This window comes from Pezoporus wallicus, unplaced genomic scaffold, assembly GCF_028554395.1.
Source record: "Pezoporus wallicus isolate ANWC-B61680 ecotype Strahan unplaced genomic scaffold, APGP_CSIRO_Pwel_v1 contig_6936, whole genome shotgun sequence".
In the NCBI taxonomy this organism is placed as follows: Eukaryota; Metazoa; Chordata; class Aves; order Psittaciformes; family Psittacidae; genus Pezoporus; species Pezoporus wallicus.
In genome coordinates this window covers 509,521-528,255 of record NW_026642285.1, presented here as the reverse complement: position 1 = coordinate 528,255, position 18,735 = coordinate 509,521, and the positions used below count along the sequence as shown (strand labels likewise).

At 40.1% G+C, this 18,735-nt stretch overlaps 1 protein-coding gene across 8 annotated transcripts in view; it reads left to right on the top strand.

Annotated features, from left to right (window-relative positions):
- SYNE3 (spectrin repeat containing nuclear envelope family member 3) overlaps window positions 1-17,637 on the top strand; it is a 60,139-nt gene extending 42,502 nt beyond the window's left edge. For 6 of the 8 annotated variants that reach the window (XM_057428385.1, XM_057428386.1, XM_057428389.1 and 3 more), the window contains 8 exons: window positions 251-385; window positions 1,388-1,549; window positions 2,303-2,466; window positions 3,513-3,639; window positions 3,814-3,969; window positions 4,656-4,805; window positions 5,945-5,983; window positions 17,384-17,637. In XM_057428385.1, the coding sequence (XP_057284368.1) occupies window positions 251-385; window positions 1,388-1,549; window positions 2,303-2,466; window positions 3,513-3,639; window positions 3,814-3,969; window positions 4,656-4,805; window positions 5,945-5,983; window positions 17,384-17,581 (1,131 nt within the window). In that variant the 3' untranslated portion in view covers window positions 17,582-17,637. The remainder of the gene's footprint in view (window positions 1-250; window positions 386-1,387; window positions 1,550-2,302; window positions 2,467-3,512; window positions 3,640-3,813; window positions 3,970-4,655; window positions 4,806-5,944; window positions 5,984-17,383) is intronic. The other 2 variants (XM_057428382.1, XM_057428383.1) reach the window with 2 other exon arrangements.
- The last annotated feature ends 1,098 nt before the right edge of the window (window positions 17,638-18,735 follow it).

Here is an 18,735-nt window from a genome sequence, read left to right as displayed (position 1 = left end):
TCTCCTCTGGTGGCTTTCCAGCAACTTACCTTCTTTGTTATCAACTGGTAATGTTGGAAGGACATCCAACCATTTCTTTTGGAAACATTTACTCCTAGGCACCAAATAGTAAGTTTTCTTAATGACAGTGATTATTCCTGTTTTTTTTTGTTTGTTTTCATACTGTCAAGTGAAACTACCTTTTATTATACATTTTGTGAAAGTCCACACCATACCTAGCATATCACCCATATGGAATCTTCCTCTGCAGATGATCCAAGATGACTTGGCAGAGCTTGTGGCACAAATGGAGGAGGTAGAGAAGCTTGTTCGGTCAAATACCACCCACAAGCATAAAATGAACCAACTTTCATCTGACTCCCAGGCCCTGAAGATAGCACTGAAGGTAACATAAGGAAGAGGTTTTCATGGCCTGAGGAGTTTTCAGTTGCCACTATTTAAAAATATTTAAAAATCTGTAAGCATATGGGGTTATATCCTTTAAGTGACAATATTTTCATTTCAGAGAAGAAGGTATTGAATTCAAGACATTGATAACTCTTCCAGGATTCTCTGAATATCTGTAATGTGATTGCCTTTGGGACAGGATACCATCCACACAGTTCTTCCGTCTATATAAATCATATCTGGAGTGGGCCTGGGATTTCTGATCTAAAGACCTTATAGTTACATTATCATGGAGGTGCTCGGCTTATTCACAGATTCCTGGAGAGTGGTTTTATACCAAACTGTTTGGTTTTCATAGTTTCGTGACCTAAAAAGTTAAGAACAGCGTTGCAGTTGTGCAAGTACTAGTTTTGACCTGAAGCATTTTGTAGTTTATAGACATAGCTATAAAAGGACAGCCCATTCCAAAGCAGTCTCAAAAGAAAAGCTTATAAAATTGCCTTAGTTGTGCAGGTCACCATGGAAATGTGTATTAGGGTAACACTTTATCATACATACTGTGAAATTCTAGTTTCAATCTCAATAATCCTATTTATTGCTGAACTGGACTTTTGCAAAAAAATTCTGTGCAGTAACTTCTGATTCAGGAAATTTCTGATTCCGGAAGTATAAGATATATTTAATACTGACTGGAGTATTAAAAAACCCAAACATAATCTTTTTTCTGTTTCAGCTGAGAAGGGAGCTATTTTAGTGCTTAATGCCCCCTCCCCCCCCCCCCCCTCCCATGTGGCTGAATTCAGGCCTGCAGGCTCCTGTAGGTGTTTTCTATGCCACTGATGTTAAAGGACAAAGTTTTCTGTGTCTCATTAACAGATCGGTTTGTTTTTCTTTTTCCCTTCTTGCTCATGAAATTCTCAGTAGTTACTTATTAGATCCAGTAATGAAATTGGGGATTTTTTTGTCTGTTCAGTTACTGACAAATTTTTACTGTTTGTAGATGATGATACAACGGAGTGAAGAGCGCATTCAGAAGCACTATGCATATAAAGACAAACTCTCTGACCTTCAGCAGTGGATCATACTAACAACGGAGATGATTGAGCCCTACCAGGGTGCTGAAGGAGACCAGAACACTGAGGGCCAGGTGGCAGACCTTAAGGTGAGAACGACATCTTGGTGTAAGACGTTAATTATTCACCTTGCGGCATTCAGACATTAAGGGCAGGATTTTTCTGGTGAGGGTTTCCTGGCTGGGGAGAGCAATGGTGGCTTGTTCCTCCTGCAATGATCGTTGTTTACTGCCGCCTTCCTGCTTTGCCTAGCTCCACATCCCTCACACTGTTGTGGGATGCGGAGCTAGGTAAAAACAAGAACAGTGAGAAATGGCTAAGAACTATTGAGATGGATGAAGTGTTATCAAAGGATAGCTGGTTTTAAAGGGAGCTCTTCTGCCAGGGTGATCTCTCGGGAGAACACCTACCTTGGCCTGTATGCACTCATCAATACCTTGAACGTTATTACCCTGTTAGCTAACATTATACTGTATTGAACTGAGCTATTGCACAGCTGATACTGCCACACAGCAAAAAGCTATTTTGCATGCTCAATTCACTCTGATGGGTTACTTCAGCTGGCAGCTTTTTCCTTCACAAGGGACAGACAAGATATTTCATGGGAAGGCTACTGAAGGGGTGCATTGACAGCTTGTACCCTTTAAGTTTTGCCATCAGCTCTTTGACCTATGTTGGCTCTTTGCAAGAATCCACAGCATATTTTTTTTCCCCTGCTAGGCATGTTCTAGCTAGTGCCAACAGAACCAGCATAGTCCTCGACTGAACATGGCCTTCAGTCTGACATAGCCTCTGCTTTACCCAGGATACCTAGAAGTAACTGTAAGGGCTGTACATTTCAGAAATGGCTAGCTGACTTACCAGATAAGGAGCTCCAGCTGTGCCTTGTGAAAGCTTATGGAAAACTAGTCATGGAGAATTCTTCCCCAGAGGAGACTGCCCATGTCCAGGCAGAGCTGGATCAGCTGGAGGAATCATGGAGACTGCTGAAGGAGATGGAAACTCGGTAAGTGTTCATGTGACATTTCCTCATGTCTCTTCAAGGGATATGAGGATGATATGTTGGTAAGATATGTATGCTGCTATATGACCAGGCACAGTTGATGCTTTATGCTGTGTGCTGTGAAAATGAGCAGCCATGTTAGAATGTTAGGAGCAAGATGAAATTTTATTTAATTATTTTGTAAACTGGAAGTCATTACTCTTAAGAAAACCATTTTAAAGAATCCAGGGGGCAGAGCAGTCTGTGAAGCTGCCTTTACTTCATGCTTGGTGTAGGCAATGCCTCCTTGAGACCTGGCTAACCCTGGTACTTACCAGTTTATGTCAGAGGAAATAGGACATAGACAGTTGACTTCTGCTAATCTGTTCTCCTAACTCTCTGATCTGGAGATATTTCCAAAGAGGCTGTATCTACACTGTGATTTGTTCTTTTTTCAAACCTGCAGGAGGATAAACAGAGCTCAAATCCTCTCTGACCTGGCAAATTTATTATAATAAATATATTTATATTTAGATTTATATAGTTACATTTATAGATTCTGTGATCCTGTATATTTATATAATAAATTCTGTTTTTTATATAAAATGTAATATATTTATTGAGCTTAATTTATTTTGACCTCACTGTGCAATGCCAAACTGCTACTGTATTAAAATTTAATACTGTGCTACATGTGTAATTATATTCATACATAGTATCAAAATAGGCATAAAAATAGAGTGACTGAGGAAGGCTTCATTGTACTGCCTGTTGTTACCAGATGTGAAGATACATTGTTAAGTTTGTATTTTTTTAATTCCCTCACTCCACTGAATGAAAGCAAACAAAACACTTGGAAATATCAGAACATGTGGACTGGTGCTGCTTTGAGATACTCCTGTCTTGATCTTACTTTGTTAAAAATACGTTGGAAATAACTTTAATAGTCATAGTGCTATTAATAACAATAATAGTGCTATTTCACCTTAGGTGTCCCCCACAGACCCAGTCAAAATGTGATGTTTCATCATGTTTAACTACATTGGTGTCTCCCATTTTGTGTTTTCAAGTCTTCTCAAGAAGTGGCAGTTAAGTAAACCAGTGGTTGATAATAAGAAGAAAATAGAATTTGCAGACACTAGATGGATGTCTGGACCTGTGTTCCATCATTCAGGTGTAGATCCCAACCATAAGCAGGTGAGAGGGCACTCTATATCTGACTTCATATCAGCCTCACAAGAACAATTTTATTGGTTTCCTATGATACTATGGGTTACAGTGTTGGAGGTTAAGATCTTGCAATCAGGCCTTCAGAGGAAACATCTGACTTAACAGTAAGGCCTTTTTTGTTCCTGTTTTTCTGTAACCTAGGAGAGGATTGAAGAAGGGCAACATACAAGCAGCTACTTGAAGCTTCTACAAGAATTTGAAGAGTGGTTACAAGGAGAAAAAAAGAAACTGACCAAAATTCTTGATGTGGCTTCATCTTCCACAGAGGAAATTAAAACACGCAAGAGCAAACTGGAGGTTAGTTTTCAGGGAATTAAGATGGAGACAAAGATGGAAACAGTTCTTTCAGAATTAAAACAAACCCAAAAATCACACATCCCACCAATAAACCAACAAAAAAAACCCAACAAACTCCCCTTCCCCCTCCAAAACAAGGAGGACAAAAAAAAGCCTACCACCACCAAAAAACCTCCAAACCAGACAAAAGACCAAACAAAAACTCAAACACTACACTCTTTGGTTTAGGATACTTTAGAGTAGATGAAGCTCAGGAATTTAGGACAAGTATTTCACCCCTTCTAGTAAGAAAGATCTGTTAGAGCTGGAGTGGTAGGAAGGGAGCAGCCTGACATCTAGCTGTTGGACTGGACATTTCCAGCATGATATGGCAAAAGGTGTTCATTAAAACAATCTGATCAAAATCGATGTCTGGTATTTGGCCTCACATGTTCTCTTTTTGTTGAATGTAGCCAGATGCAATGATAATGGATGCTGTAAGCAATTAAACAAACACAAATCCACTTCCTGCAGGGGAGTGGAGCTTTTGATACCGTTTCAGGCCAAAAAATTAATAACAAAAAAAAATACACTAGTCCAGAGTGCCCAGTTGTTTGATTTAGTACCACTGTTCTTTTGAACACCAGATTTTAAAAGTGGGGCCTTCTTGAATTCTGGGTTTCTGCTGATCTTGTCTTTGCCTGCAGGAGCTGCAGTCTCGCGTGCCTGATGGTCAGCATCTCTTTGAGGAGCTTCTTCATAGTCAGCCTGTCACTGAATATTCTGAAGATCTGGAGGACCTCCGTTACCAGTGGATGCTTTACAAATCTATACTGAAAGAGTCCATGAGTACCCTGGTAGGTTACAGCACTCGATTCACAGTTGCTGATCTTCGCCATTGCCCTTTTAGGTTGCTTCATGCTGCTAGTCGTAATTTAAGAGTATGTGTGTCTGTGTCTGCATAATTAAAACCCTTTCTAGTAAATGCTATCAAAGACAGAACAAATATAGCCATAGTATTCTCCACCAAATTATAATTTTTATTTAATGGTTCCTCCAGTAAGAATATATTCACTGTTCATTATTTTTGTCATCTACTGGAAGACAGTGTGATCAGAATAGTCACTAGCTGAACTGACTCAGAAAGTAACTATGCACAGAAGGACCTAGTCCTTTTTGAAACTGTCTTTATGGGCCAAGGATTTGACGTGAAATAAAGAATAGGCATTTTAATGCAAGAACCAAATGATTAAAAGAAGTTACTGAGCTGTGTACAAGACATGCTAAGTGTGGCAGAATTCATCCCCGTATATAAGGTGTTCCAGGGCATGCTAAAGATAATTTCCTTGTTCTTAGTGTAAACATACATAATAAAGTACTTGAATATGTGTTAAACTTCAAGATACCATAATCTTGAGGAATAGACTTTACAGGTATGCATTTGGTACTTTCAGTATGGAAGGTATCGGAACTCAGGCACCTAAAACTCTACATTCCTGAAAATTTTCTGCTTTGGGAAACCTTATCTTCAAATCCAAAGCTTATTTAGAATACAAATCCTTGAAAGTGTACGTGAAGATAAGCATGACCTCTGTTAATAAGGAGCATATTGAAGAACTGTTTGCAGTTGATTGTAATGCATTTTGCTTTGTTGACCAAAACCTTGTGTAAGCATAAATGCAGTCAATAGGCGTCAGTAAAGGCAAAGCTATTGCTGGTAGAACTGCTCATGTGATTCAAATGGGCAGGAACCTGAAAACATCAGCTTTTTGCCTAATGTGTGTTAAGAAGTTCATTAAAAAAAAACAAACAAAAAAAAAAAAAACAAAACCCCAAAAAAACCCAGACGAAACTCTTCTGCTGGTTCACCCTGTCCAGATGACCATGAATTTTAAAGAAGCATCCTGTGTGAGGTGAGTACTCATTTATAGGCTCCACTGGGATCTTAAGTTCATGCTGCTTTTGGTTTTCTCTTTCTTTCTCTTTTTTTAAACAGAGTCCTGGAACTTCTGAAGAACCAGACAGATTCAGAAAGGTATGACAGTTTCCTATCATTAAGCTAAAATGTTTTATCAGGCATCTTGCAGATAATTAGTTTAACTTAAACTTTTCTAAAGTTTCTTGAGATTAATTTGCTTGCTAAGTGCCTCTTCTAAAGAAGCAATTTATTTCCCTCATATTTTAGATGGAAACATATTACACCATTTTAACTCTTGAGCTACGTTTACTGTAGCTATAGAAGCTAAATACCCATCTCGAGTCGGGGAACTCCGTTTTTATACATCTATATGCTATATGAACTAAATTAATTTTTCAGAAGAGACTTAAGGAACAGCCCAGGTCTGCTTCTAAAGGATTTAGGGGTCAACTGCCTAAAATAATTTTGAAAATGGGACTTCAGATACTTCTGAAAAAATTGTGTTGGATCATTCAGCCCACCTTCTAATGCAGAAAACCAGAAACAGTCAAAAGATTTGTCTAATGTTATTAGACTAAATACTTTTAAGCAGCAGAATTCCTCCTGTGAAGGATTTTCTTTTGGAAGTGATCACATAAGAAACGGATGCAGTACAGGAGATGATAAAGAAAAGCTTAAAGAAACCAAAATGCTACCAGTTTCTTATTAAACCCAAGCAGCTTTTCTGATTCCATTTTTATGTCAGCAAGTTTACTGTTGACCTGAGCAGTGTTGAACTGAGTCTTTTCTCTCTGTCACAATTTGTTTTGTTTATAGATACTGTTAGCTTCTACTTTGTACTGTCATCTCACTTTCCATTTGTTTTCAGGAGGAATAGAATAAGGCATTATTTACCCAACACAAAGTAGATTGGGTGAATAATGTGTTGCAGGAATATAATCACTTAATCATCTTAAGCTAAATCAAACCCTTGATTTCTCCTGTTGCAACATCTCTTTAGAAGAGACCAGTATTTAAAGGATGCAGCACAGTGTACTTGTAGTATAGCCAGAAATCAGACTTCCCTTATTTCAATGAGATATTCCTCTGGCACTCAAATGTGGAATAGCATCTCCAGTATTTTTCCCCATGAAATACTGACCAATTTCAGTTTATATTCTTGTTTGTCTGGCCTAGCATTGATTGTTTGGTACCCCTGGTGGTCATCCACTAAAGTCACCAGAATTTTTCAGGCTGGAAAAACAGTATGACATTTAGTAATTGGTGTAGAGGCAGCCAAACATTTAGTAGTGATGCTTTTCCCTCAAAGAAGGATAGTCCAGACGACCGACCAAGGAATTCTCTGCTTTCATATGATTTGGTTGGGTCAGGTTGTTTGTAGGGAAAATAATAGAGAAGCTTAAGGCAGAAGCACATCTCCACTGCACATTTAGATACCATTTTTTAATTCATCTGTCCTACTGCCTTGGGGCAGGTGGTATTTATTCCTTCTTAACTTCTCTGAAAGCAACTAAAGTCTTCCATTAATTTTCGAGGATACTGGAATAACATAATGGCAAGCAGCAACCTCTTGACAATTAGGCCTACAGCAAGAGCCCCCAAAAAAAAGTGTTCTGTGAATTTTTAACAGCTACTGAACATAAACAAAGAGAAACAGCTTGGGGTGGGAATGAACTGAAATACCTTGTAAGCATGATGGAAACAGCTCTTATTGTACCAGCAAGTGATTTTCAGTTTCCCTTCAGCCAGTACACATTACAGTCACTTACACCTTGCTCGCTTCAGGATGATTTTGCTTGAAGCATTCATTCTGTGTTTAAGTGTCACAACAATGAGAATCCAAGTGCTATAAGCAGAGGTGTCTTTTTTTTCATTCAGGCTAAGGGGTTTATCAGGATGTGAGTGTGTACTGCGATAAGATCATAGATCACCACTTAAGAGAACCAGAAAATAACGTTCACTGTTCAGGCTGAGAGAAGAGGAAAAGCAAATCAGCTGCAGAATTTGTGGCTCTGCAGTTCATTTTAAGTTTATATTTAACACCTGAAGTGCAGCCAGAAATGAAAGAAAGATTAGGCAAAATATTTTTTTGTATGTTTTGAATCTCCTTTCAAAACCATAGTGAAGGACATCAACTACCCTGAGAGAATGGGTGATATCAGGAATTAATATCTGCAGAAAATACACATGGTTGGGGGCTGCATCACTGTAGTTGCAACATGAAGTCAGTTCACATGCAGTGGGATCTCTTACTTTGTCAGCTCCCTCCTGCTTTTGGGTCACACAAATTTAGCAGAGGTTGCAGAATCACACGTAATTTTGGACTGACCTCAGCTTTCTGCAGCACGAGGTCCCCGGTGACTCTGCTTGTTTCCTGTTAGAGCTGTGAAGATTTTGCAGCAGCAGCAGATCAACAGGGAGAAGAGGAAGACCCAGCTGTGGCCAGTCTCAGCCTTCCACTTTTGTTCCATTTCTAGCCTGGATGGCTAAATGTTGGGCAGAGGAGTGTTTGCTCCATGTATAGTAATGTGCTTTTTTTCTGATCTTTCATCCTTTGCTGAGGACATGCACCTAGCCACTGGTGCTCTTGGGAGTGGTACAGGCTAATGATTGTGATGTGAGCAACTTCTTGTTGATTAACAAAAAACAGTTGCAGGAAATTGCACTGGCTGCAGTGAATTTTTAGCAGGTACCAGTGACAGTGCAGTGTAGATGGATATTTATTCAGGGCACCTAGCACACCCAAGAACATAATCAACAAAATAATAACTCTGATAAATGTTACTTTCAAAGGTTGGCTCCCAGCTACCTGAAAATATTCCATGAGCATTCTTAGTATAAATAGGAAGTCAAAGATTCATTATTTACAGGTCTAGGTAGCACTGTTTGATTTTATTTCTTGAGTGCTCAGAGTAATTACACTTCCTTGCTAAACAAATGATTCTGGCTTTATTGTTTGTACAAACAAAGTAATTAGGATTCATTACATCAATGGTCAGCTAATTGCTTCATTTCAAATTCTGCTAAAAGTAATCTCCTATAACACGCAGACAGAAGGAGCATATAATTTAATCTTACTTAGAGACACCATTGATCTGGAGTCTATCAAATTAATGCAGTCATTCAGGAAACTGTGCAAAGCAAGAGCTGCCACAGCTTGCCAGGAAGAAAACAATATGTTCTGCTCTTCCCAAGTGCAGATACGACAGGAATTCTTCATGGCAGAAATTCACATTACAGAAATGCACAGCATTGTGTGTACATGCCTGTGTTTGTGGTGCCTCTCTATTAAAAGTATGTGGCCCATTTGTTTTCCTGAAGTCCTGCTGGGTGTTAGCCACTTGCAATCTTCTCAGTAAAATGGAAAAGACCCATTAAAAAGTATCCTTTCCTCAGTTTTCAGTATCTCATTTGTAGATAGATTATTTCTCCGTACGCTGAAAGGTAATGAGAGGTATTTGCTGACAATAGCAGAACAAAACCAATTTCCAGTCTATACTTGAAAAATGTTTTTAACACTACTGTAAAAAGCATGGTAGGAAAAAATCTTGTAGTCAGCAGCCCATATTGTATATGTATTAGTCTTTAAAAATGTGATGGCTTACTTTTAAAATTATTTAAACAAAATGCAAATAGCACTCAAATTATGTACAGTGAGTAAGGAAAGTTAAACCTTGGCTCAAGAGGAATTGCTGGTAAAGCAGCTGGAAACATACATTGCTGATGTGATGAACCAGCTTTTGATACCAGTAGCTTCTTCTACAGGTTCCAGAGCATGTTGTCTATATTTCAGATTTTATTCCTTCTATGCCAAATTTAATTAGTTAATTTAAAATTGCAAGGCTGAGTGGAAGTTGGAAACTGGGAGAAGTTGTTTTCCTTCCCTGCCTTCCTGAATAAAGGTAGAACACTGATGTCTTCTGCTAAATTTCAGATACACTGAAATGTCATCCAGCTACTTTGGTGTCCCTGCCCATGGCAGGGGGGTTGGAACTAGATGATCTTAAGGTCCTTTCCAACCCTAACTATTCTATGATTCTATACTAACTGCTGATAACTCTCCTTCTAAAAGTAGTACAGCATTGCCTTTAAATACAAAATACATTTATTGGGATAAATTGTATTGCTTATCAGTGTATTAAATCTGGTGGAGTACTCTTATGTTTTTAATAGAACCAGGTTAATTTCAATGAGCCTCTCACAGCTGCTCACTCACTCCATCTGCCCCTGCAGTGAGATGGGGGAGAACTGGAAGGGTAAAAGTGAGAAAATCTGTGGCTTGAGATAAAAGCGGTTTAATAAGTAAAAGAAGAAAATGGAAAAGCAAAACAAAGAAAAACAAGTGATACAAAAACCCCCGGTATCTCACCACCAGCAAAATGATGGCCAGCCAGTTCCCAAGTAATGAGCTTCCTAGTAAAACTCTCCTACACCTAGTTTTTGTTGCTGAGTCTGTTGTCATATGGTAGGAAATATCCCTCTGGTCAGTTGGGGTCAGCTGTCCCACCTGTCCCCACTCCTAGCTTCCTGTTCACCCACAGCCTACTCACTTGCAGCAGTGTGAGAAGCAGAAAAGGTCTTGATGCTGTGTGTACACTGCTCAGCAAAAGCACAGGGGTGTGTTATGAACACTGTTTTAATCACAAATCCAGAGCATAGCCCCATACAAGCTGCTCTGAAGAAAGCTAGCTCTATTCTGGCCAAAACTAGTACAAGTGGTTTAAGAACATCTCACCCTGTTCTGAATCTTTTGCAAATACAAGAAACTAAGTGTAACTCACTGCCTGCTGTTGGATATGAAAATGTGCTTCAAAATTGCCTTACTGGAAGTTTGACCTTCCATATTCTTATAATGTGGAGCTAAGACGTTTTTAGCAACCCATCCTACCTACCACTTTAGTAGTCTTCCACCGTGCTTCCTAACTTTTAGCACATGTCAAACACTTTCCAGATTAAATGAAAGTAGTTTCCACTGATGTTCTGAAGATCAGGCCAAACCAGGACTTCTTCTTGCTTAGGCCTGGAGAATTATAAAAATCAGTACTACTTGAACAGATCAGGCTGTAGCTCTTGTCCTGTGGCATGCTTCTCCTAAAAGCTTGTCATGTGGTATATGCACACAGGAGCTAACCTTTATAAATCTGTGTCACAATAGCGTATGGCACAGTACTTGGTTCTAAGCAACTCTGCAGCAGAAATTCTGAAATATCAGCCATATGTGACTGCTAAAACCTCAGATACAAACTGATGGTGTTTTCTGTTTCTTTTAAATGAAGCCTTCATCAAATATTCTAGCTTATCATCCAGCCATGTTGAGATACTCCAGAATCTTCCCTAAGGGAGAAAACAAAGCCTGTAATTTGCCTGTATACTTATTTACATACATACACTTATGATCTTCACAATTGGAAGTAATATCAAGGTTGCAAAGTCAAGCAATCTGAAGACAGAAAATATCGGAGCTAAAATTGCTTGTGTGACCTCAGTTAACCTCCCTTCAGCACAGTCATTTTGGTACCTCTTTATGAAGCGGAGAATGATAAGCACAGGACTCAAAGGCATACCAGCCATCCTTATTCATTCCTCACTGCTGGTTGCCTAACCTGGGCAGTGTTTGCATTTACAAAAGTACTGTTCTGAACCCAGTGGCTTGCTGGTCCTTTTACAGAGGCCACATAACCTCTGATTGACAGTATCCAACTCTTAGTTCCTGCTATGGTGTATGGGAATGAGCCACAGCTTTGCTGAAGAGCATGTTGGATGTGTTCTATGGTGGCAGTAGTATCTAACTCTCCCAGATTATTTCCCTCTTGAAAAGACCAGCTGTGATTTGCAATATATTGCTTATCTTAGAGAGGAATGCTGATGGCTCTAAGTTGAGAGCTGATGAGAGGCCCACTTCCAAACCAGTTTGCTTTGGTTTGAGAGAGCAGCCTATGCTCCCCTGGAACTGATCACTTTTTTTCTTGTCAATAACCTGTCTCTGTAAGTGGCAACTGAATTAGCACCCAGTGGGATCTCAAGTGGCAGAAACCCAGGGCCTCTCAGAAGCAAAATATCACTGATAAAGCAACTGCTTTACCAAAAAAGGGATGGTGCTTGGTGATGGCATGCTAATATTCTGAATGAAAGGGACATGGTAAGCTGCTGTTGCAGCCTTCCTGGCAGCTCTGCTCATTTTCAGAGGAATAATGAAGTGATAGAATTCATACTTATGTAGGTGATCCTTCTGAAGGCCTATGTATTCCTACGAAGATGTACTTCCTCTGTCCCTATTGCTATAGTTGAAGCCCATTATGTTGTGACCTTCTCACTGTGGAGGTAGGCTTGGATTCATCATGTCTAAGCATTTAATTTGGGGGTTTACAAAATCATGAATGGTGCAGAGAATGTAGATAGGGGTTGACTCTACATGTCTTCCACAAGAAAGAGCTAGGAGCCAGGTTCAAAGCTAACGCAAGGGATTTGTTCATGTCGGTTGCTTGGCCTATGGAACACCTTGCTAAAGGATATTGAGGACTTTGGATAGTTTTTGTAAGCTCATGGGGAAACTGGACAAGTATCTGGAAAAAAGATTCACTAATTGATAACTAGATGGGCAATCTACATAAGGCTGAGGAAACTGCCTGAGCTGGAGGAGCATCTGTGTTGATTGCTGTAGAAAATAGGAACTTGGGCTGCGTACAGCACTGACATGAAGCATCATGGCTGTTGGTGTCTCTGTCTATATAGTGTCTGTAGGACATTAGGGCATTGGTACCTTTATCCATGGATAGAGTAGGAATTTTCAGGCAGCAGTGCATTTCCCAGGGCAGTCTCTCATGAAATGCTCTGAGAAGAATAAATCCAAACTAAATCTACTAGATCACTGATTCAGTGGTGCAGGTATGATTTGTATCAGGCATGCTGGTCACGTACAAGCAGCAGCAAATACCCACTAATGAGCATGGTTTAAGATGCTATATTTCTCTGCTTCCTCAAATAGCTAGATTAACAGTGTGTTTTCATATACCCTGGAATGTGGTCAATAGCAAACCGGGAACGCACTGATTTTTAGTAAAACACTTTAGCAACTTACACAGGAATTATGTAGCAAGTTCTAAAGTGCTTTTCTGCTGTTTCCCATCAAAGTGATTTTTCATGGTGCATGTGGTAAGGAGTTATTAACTGCAAACAGATTTAAGTGCTGAGGATTCCCTAGATCTAAACCGATGCTTGTCATTCAAATGCCCCAACATGAATCAAGTACAAATGTGAATGTTCACAGCCAATGCAATTCATTTGGTAACAAGCATGTATTTAGCATTACACAAAACACAACCATCTACCCCTTGATAGTCCTTTCTTGTCCTGGTATTTTGAGGGAGAAGGCGGAGGACATTTATCTTTGATGGTGAACTTTAAAAGTATGTTTTCTTTGTAAATCTCAACCTGTTCTTTTTCCATGTGTTTCTAAAATGTCTCTGACACTTCAGCTCAATACCCAGGTATCCCAGCTGTTTTTCTAAGACGGTGGAAATTAAAGTTCTGTTGACTTCACTGGAGCTTTGCCAGTTTTCCTCAGAGCAAAATTTGATTTCAGAATATTTTGTGGAGCCTAGATCTGACATATGCACTGTAAGCACTCTGGGTGCTGGGTAGTTGCTGTACTGATGCCATTAGCCAGTGATTGGGAAAGAGGAATTCCACTGTGTAACACTGTGGGTTGTGGTTCCCACCTGTGATCTCATATGGAAATTAAATGTTCGCTGTCTTTTGCAAAGGTGGAACTGTTTCAGAATGTCCTTTTCTAACCCAGAATGATATGCTGAAGGGTTGGGAGTATTGTCCTGACTCCAAGTAGATTCTAGAGCCCTGATGACTCTGAGCCCAGCAAAGCAGAGGTTTGAGCCTTGGCCTCCTGAATTCCATGTTGGTACCATAGTCTCAAGTCACCACAGCCTGAAAGCATCTCTCTCTCACAGCACAGACCTAAACAAACACCTTGATTTAGTCCTAGTAAAATTGAAGTGCTGGGGTTTTTCCACACTTGGAGAAAAAAACCTTCCTTGCTTCTTCCAACTGTATCATCTCTCCTGTTATCACTGCATCTCCTTCACAATTTTCTATCCTTTAACTATAACACCTCTAGCACTACCACCAAAAAAAGCCCAAAAAATAATATCACCAATTGTTCCAGCAAGCACAAAACAACAGAACTAATGTAGGTTTCATGTGCACAAGAACCTGGGCATATAAATAATGAAGTAAGGGTATCTGCTGAACTTCATGAATAAGTAGTTCCGAATCCTGCTGCAGAAACTGAAGTTAATGGTAAATCTCCCATGGATTTCAGTGTGTGGAGGCTGGGGCCCTCATGTATTAAGGGCTTATCATTGCAAATTTGCTGAAAGCACCAAACTCTCACAGCTTCTGTGTGCCTCATCTTCAGTCCTGCAGAGACATCGTAATACCATGTTTGTCATAGCAGAGTCATTCCCATGGCAACAAATGGAGTCAGAAATACAAGATTCTAACCTTGCTGCATGATCAAACAAAACAGAGAAGCTGGGCAGCAAAGACAAAAGTTCATCAAATACAAATGCCTATAAACCCAGCAACGATCAGTTGTTAATAAAGCCATTTCACATTAATTTCTCCTGGAAGATGAGCTTTGAAAAGTAATGCTATTTTACAGCTCTTTTCAATAGATCTGAAAACAAGACACTTAGTAACATTTCTGTCTCATCCCATTTCTGAAATTTGCATTAATAACCTTTGCTTTATTGATAGGGCAGAGCCAGTGACCCACTCTGAATCAAATGCTGGATCGGTAAAAGAATTGGGGTAGGAATAATGTGGGTGGCTAATTGGCAGTGTGGTCATCACAGGAAGCCAGCGACAAACTGGTGGGACAGTAAGACAGCTGGTCCCTGGGCAATGGCAGGAACATTGTTGAGGCATAAGTGGAAAAGCCACTGTTTCCCACCAGTTCAGAGGCAGAAGGCATTAAATGCGAAGATGGGTCTTGCAGCTGGTTTGCAATGAAAGAACAGTTTCAGATTGCAGTAGCTGTCAAATCCAATGCTGAAGTATTGACAGCTGTAAAGCAAAAGCTTTAGGTGCTGCTAGGAAGATTGGCAGACCTTCTTACAACTGTGTCAGTGAGAGGCAGCTTCTTAATTCTCAGTTTGAGTCTGTGAGAACATTTTTTGAGATTTCCAGCCATAAAGTTCAATGAACTATTGAACGGTCAGTCACAGGATCCTGCCCTTTAACAACATCAGTGTTAAATCTTATTATGCCTTAGTGGTAGAAGAAAGAACATGGTTTGAATTGTCCCAAGGCAGAGGTAATTCTGATCTTCCACCAACAAAACTGCACCTGTTAATATGCACAAACTTGTCCATGGCTTCTGGAACCTGGAAGGGGCTTTCTTCCTTATAGATGGGACACTATAATAAATGTGACATATTGCTGCATATTATGAATGCAATGAAGAATTACGAATGAGAAATAGTCAATGAAAACAGAAGCTGTCCATCCATTGGTTTATATTGATTGCACCAAGGAGTGGCTGTTTCATGGCATCACAGAGACAAGCCCAGAAAACTCTGATCAGAAGTTGTGGCTGCTGCCTTTAACAGTTGTAGCACTGACTATAAACACAGAAGCCCTGCAGGTTTTGTTCAGCCCATAGGCTGCTGGAATCTATGGGAGATGAAGGATGTTAGGTCTGGACTCCAGGGCTAAAGAAGGGAAGGTCCCATTAATACAGCTGTTTACACCTGGTGCTTTGGTGAGTGTTTGAGAATAGGTCACAGTAGGAGCAGGTGACTCCTGTGGTGCAGCCGCATTGTTGAAGTTTAATTTTGTGGGTAAATGCTAGTTGTACCCAGGAAGTTGCCCAATGGTGCTTAAAGTCAGAGTCCCACCTACACCCTGACAGGTACTCATTGCTCCCCAACTACTGACAGTTCCACTGTCCAGGGACCTGAGTTGCTTGCTGACCTTGCTGAGCAAGCAAGTTACAACTCAGATGCTGCAGGCCAGAAATGACAGAGCAAGTAGCTGTTGTGCTGCTGCTTCTACATCTGCTTCGCACAATGATTAAATCTCTGCAGCCTTTAGATATAATGGAAGCAAACCAACTGCAGCAGAAGGATTTCACAGCACAACTGTTTCATGATCTGTAACTGCAACTATTTATTTGCCTTCATAATAAATTCTGAGACTGAGAAATTTAGAAAGCAGTGGAAGAAAGAGATCCTTAAAAAGTAGGAAAGGGTGTAATTACTTTACCTTCATTCTGTTCCTTATCTTCTCTCTGATGTTTCACATGGAGTATTGATGGCGGTGCTGTACTGGGACAGAGTACTTGCCTGTTAAGTCAAGCATCTAGTAGAGGCCAGAAGCCCTAATTTTGCTGCAGCAAAATCACCTGTAGCTTGAACACAACAGATTAGCTTACTCTTGTGGAAAGTGTGGGTCCCACTTCAGTGGACATTCTGTGTTGGTATCCGTGACATAGGTTGGTCAATAATGTTGTAGCCACATTATTTCTATGTTCTGATTATAAATCCATGCTTGATGAAATTAATGGACTGTTGAGCCTTCTTTTTCAGGACTCCCTTACAGACAGTTGAGTTGGCCTTTTTTTGGTGAAACATACATAGTTTTGCTGATGGGCAGGAGATATACAGGAATCTTGCCAGTGGAAATCTCACTTTCTGAATTCTGTAGCCACAAATATGTTCTCTCATGTTCATGCTAATCCAGATTAAATTCACGATCTTGATTGAGCTACTCTAGGTTTGCAGCAGCATAAAGTGTAGTGGGACTTCTTCGTGTGTCCCTTCTGTGGCTGCTCAGCAGTAAATGTGACTTTAGTGTTGTCTTCACTGTCACACACTGTTGTGTTTTCTCTCATTCTCTTGCACCACGTAAGAGTTTAAGACAGGCCTGTTAAGGTACAAGTTGAACTGCAGGGCCACTTTTCTGACCTCCAGCCTCGTGGACCCCAGTGTCAGAATCCAAAGAACATGTTGCTGTTGGAGAGATGGCTGTGAGCTGGATGAGCTGCAACCGAAGCTCCTTTCTTCTGATAGGGAGCAGAAGGCTGGCTCCTCTCTTCCATACATCATCACTAGCATTTTACTGGCTGGAGAGTTACTAATACAGACCTTCTGTTCTATACACTGGGAGTACAAATGCCACTTTCGTGTCAGCATTTGTAACCACTACTTTGTAATTGGAGAATGAAGTTGGAGGCAATTGTTTTCGTCTGCTAGAAAGTCAGCAGCATTTTCCTTCTAGAAGACAATAGTTTGCAGCACTGAATTCTTGAGAATGAAATATTCTTCTAAAGACATCATTTAAGCACCATCTTCAGTCAGCTGCCACGTAACAGGCACCCAGGCTGGGTCCTAGGGCAAGGACAATGTGGGTTGTTCTGTAGCCTGGCAGTTGGATGTATTTGAAATGCACCTCCCCAGGTCTTTTATTTTTCTGAGTTGCTCTTTGGTTTGTGTCTTTCAGAAGTACTCTGGAGGTGTGTGCTCATTCCTGCATCGAGTGTGCTGGGCAGCACTACCATTGCAACTGCTCCTCTTGCTCCTCCTGCTCCTGGCCTTCCTCCTGCCCCTGGCAGAGGAGGCCCACAGCTGCTCTCTGGCCAACAACTTTGCTCGGTCCTTCCACCTGATGCTGAGACACAAGGGCCCACCTCCAACCTAACTTCTTGGCATGGCACAAGGTGACTGTCAGAAATACAGACTTTTCAACAATTGCAAGTGTTGCAATTTCAGGGCTTCTAACAAGACCATCATATCAACTGGGTAGGTCATATAAATGCAACATAAAATTAGTCCACTTTAATCAGGTATATGAGCAAAATTAATATTTTTGCAATATTTTATTATATTTATAATGTGTATATAGAGATTGTGTAAGTATGTACATATCTATATGTATAACAAAATGCATATATCTGTGGTCAAACTAACATCCACCATTCACTCATCCACTGTTTAAGGATAATCCTGCAATGTTTCTGTTTCTACCACCTTTCAGCAAGGAATACTGAAAGATGGTTTTGTTTTGGGGGCTTTGGGGTGATTTTAAAAGTCAGATTCTTGTTTACAGCTGAAGTCAGAGCAGGTATGAGAAGATGTGGGCATGCACCAGAGTGCAAACTGGAGAGCAGGCATAGTAGAATAATGTTTGAATACAGTGGTTGACATTCAGCCCAAGGAAAATTGGAGCTATTATATTTGAAATCTTGGGCTGGGGTTCGTTTGGGGTTTTTTTCAGTATCAGGATGCAGGGACTGCAGGAGGTAATGGAAATGTTTCTACTGACTTCAGTAAGAGTGGGGGTGGGCCTCCTCTTGTTCATATTTTTTACCAGATTTCTTTCCCAATTACTGTGTTCTCCAGCCCACCTGAATCAGCAGAGGTAGACTACAGTAGAAATAAAGCAAAGAAAAAAGTATATATATATATATATATTTAGCATCTCTATAGCAGAAGAACTTTTAAAAATCAGGTCATAATTTTCTGAACAAATTTGTGAACACTGAACAAAACCTTGTGTCAGTGATCTTTATAAAAAGCAGTGGGTTTGGTTGTGTTTTTTTTGTTTGTGGGATTTTGTGGTTTGGTTTGTTGGGGTTGTTTTGCATTGTGAAGAGGCATTTCATAGTGGATCATGAAGCCTGAACAGTGGGATGCAGCCTGGCTCAGTGTCAGCAGAGCAGAAGTTGGAAGTACTTTAATAATACTGCCCTGTAAACAAGATTCCTTCCTAGGATGTTTTTTAGTGTTAATGGTTTGTTAAACTAATATAAACTGATTGTATCAAAGACAGTCAAGCATAGATTTCTATATAGC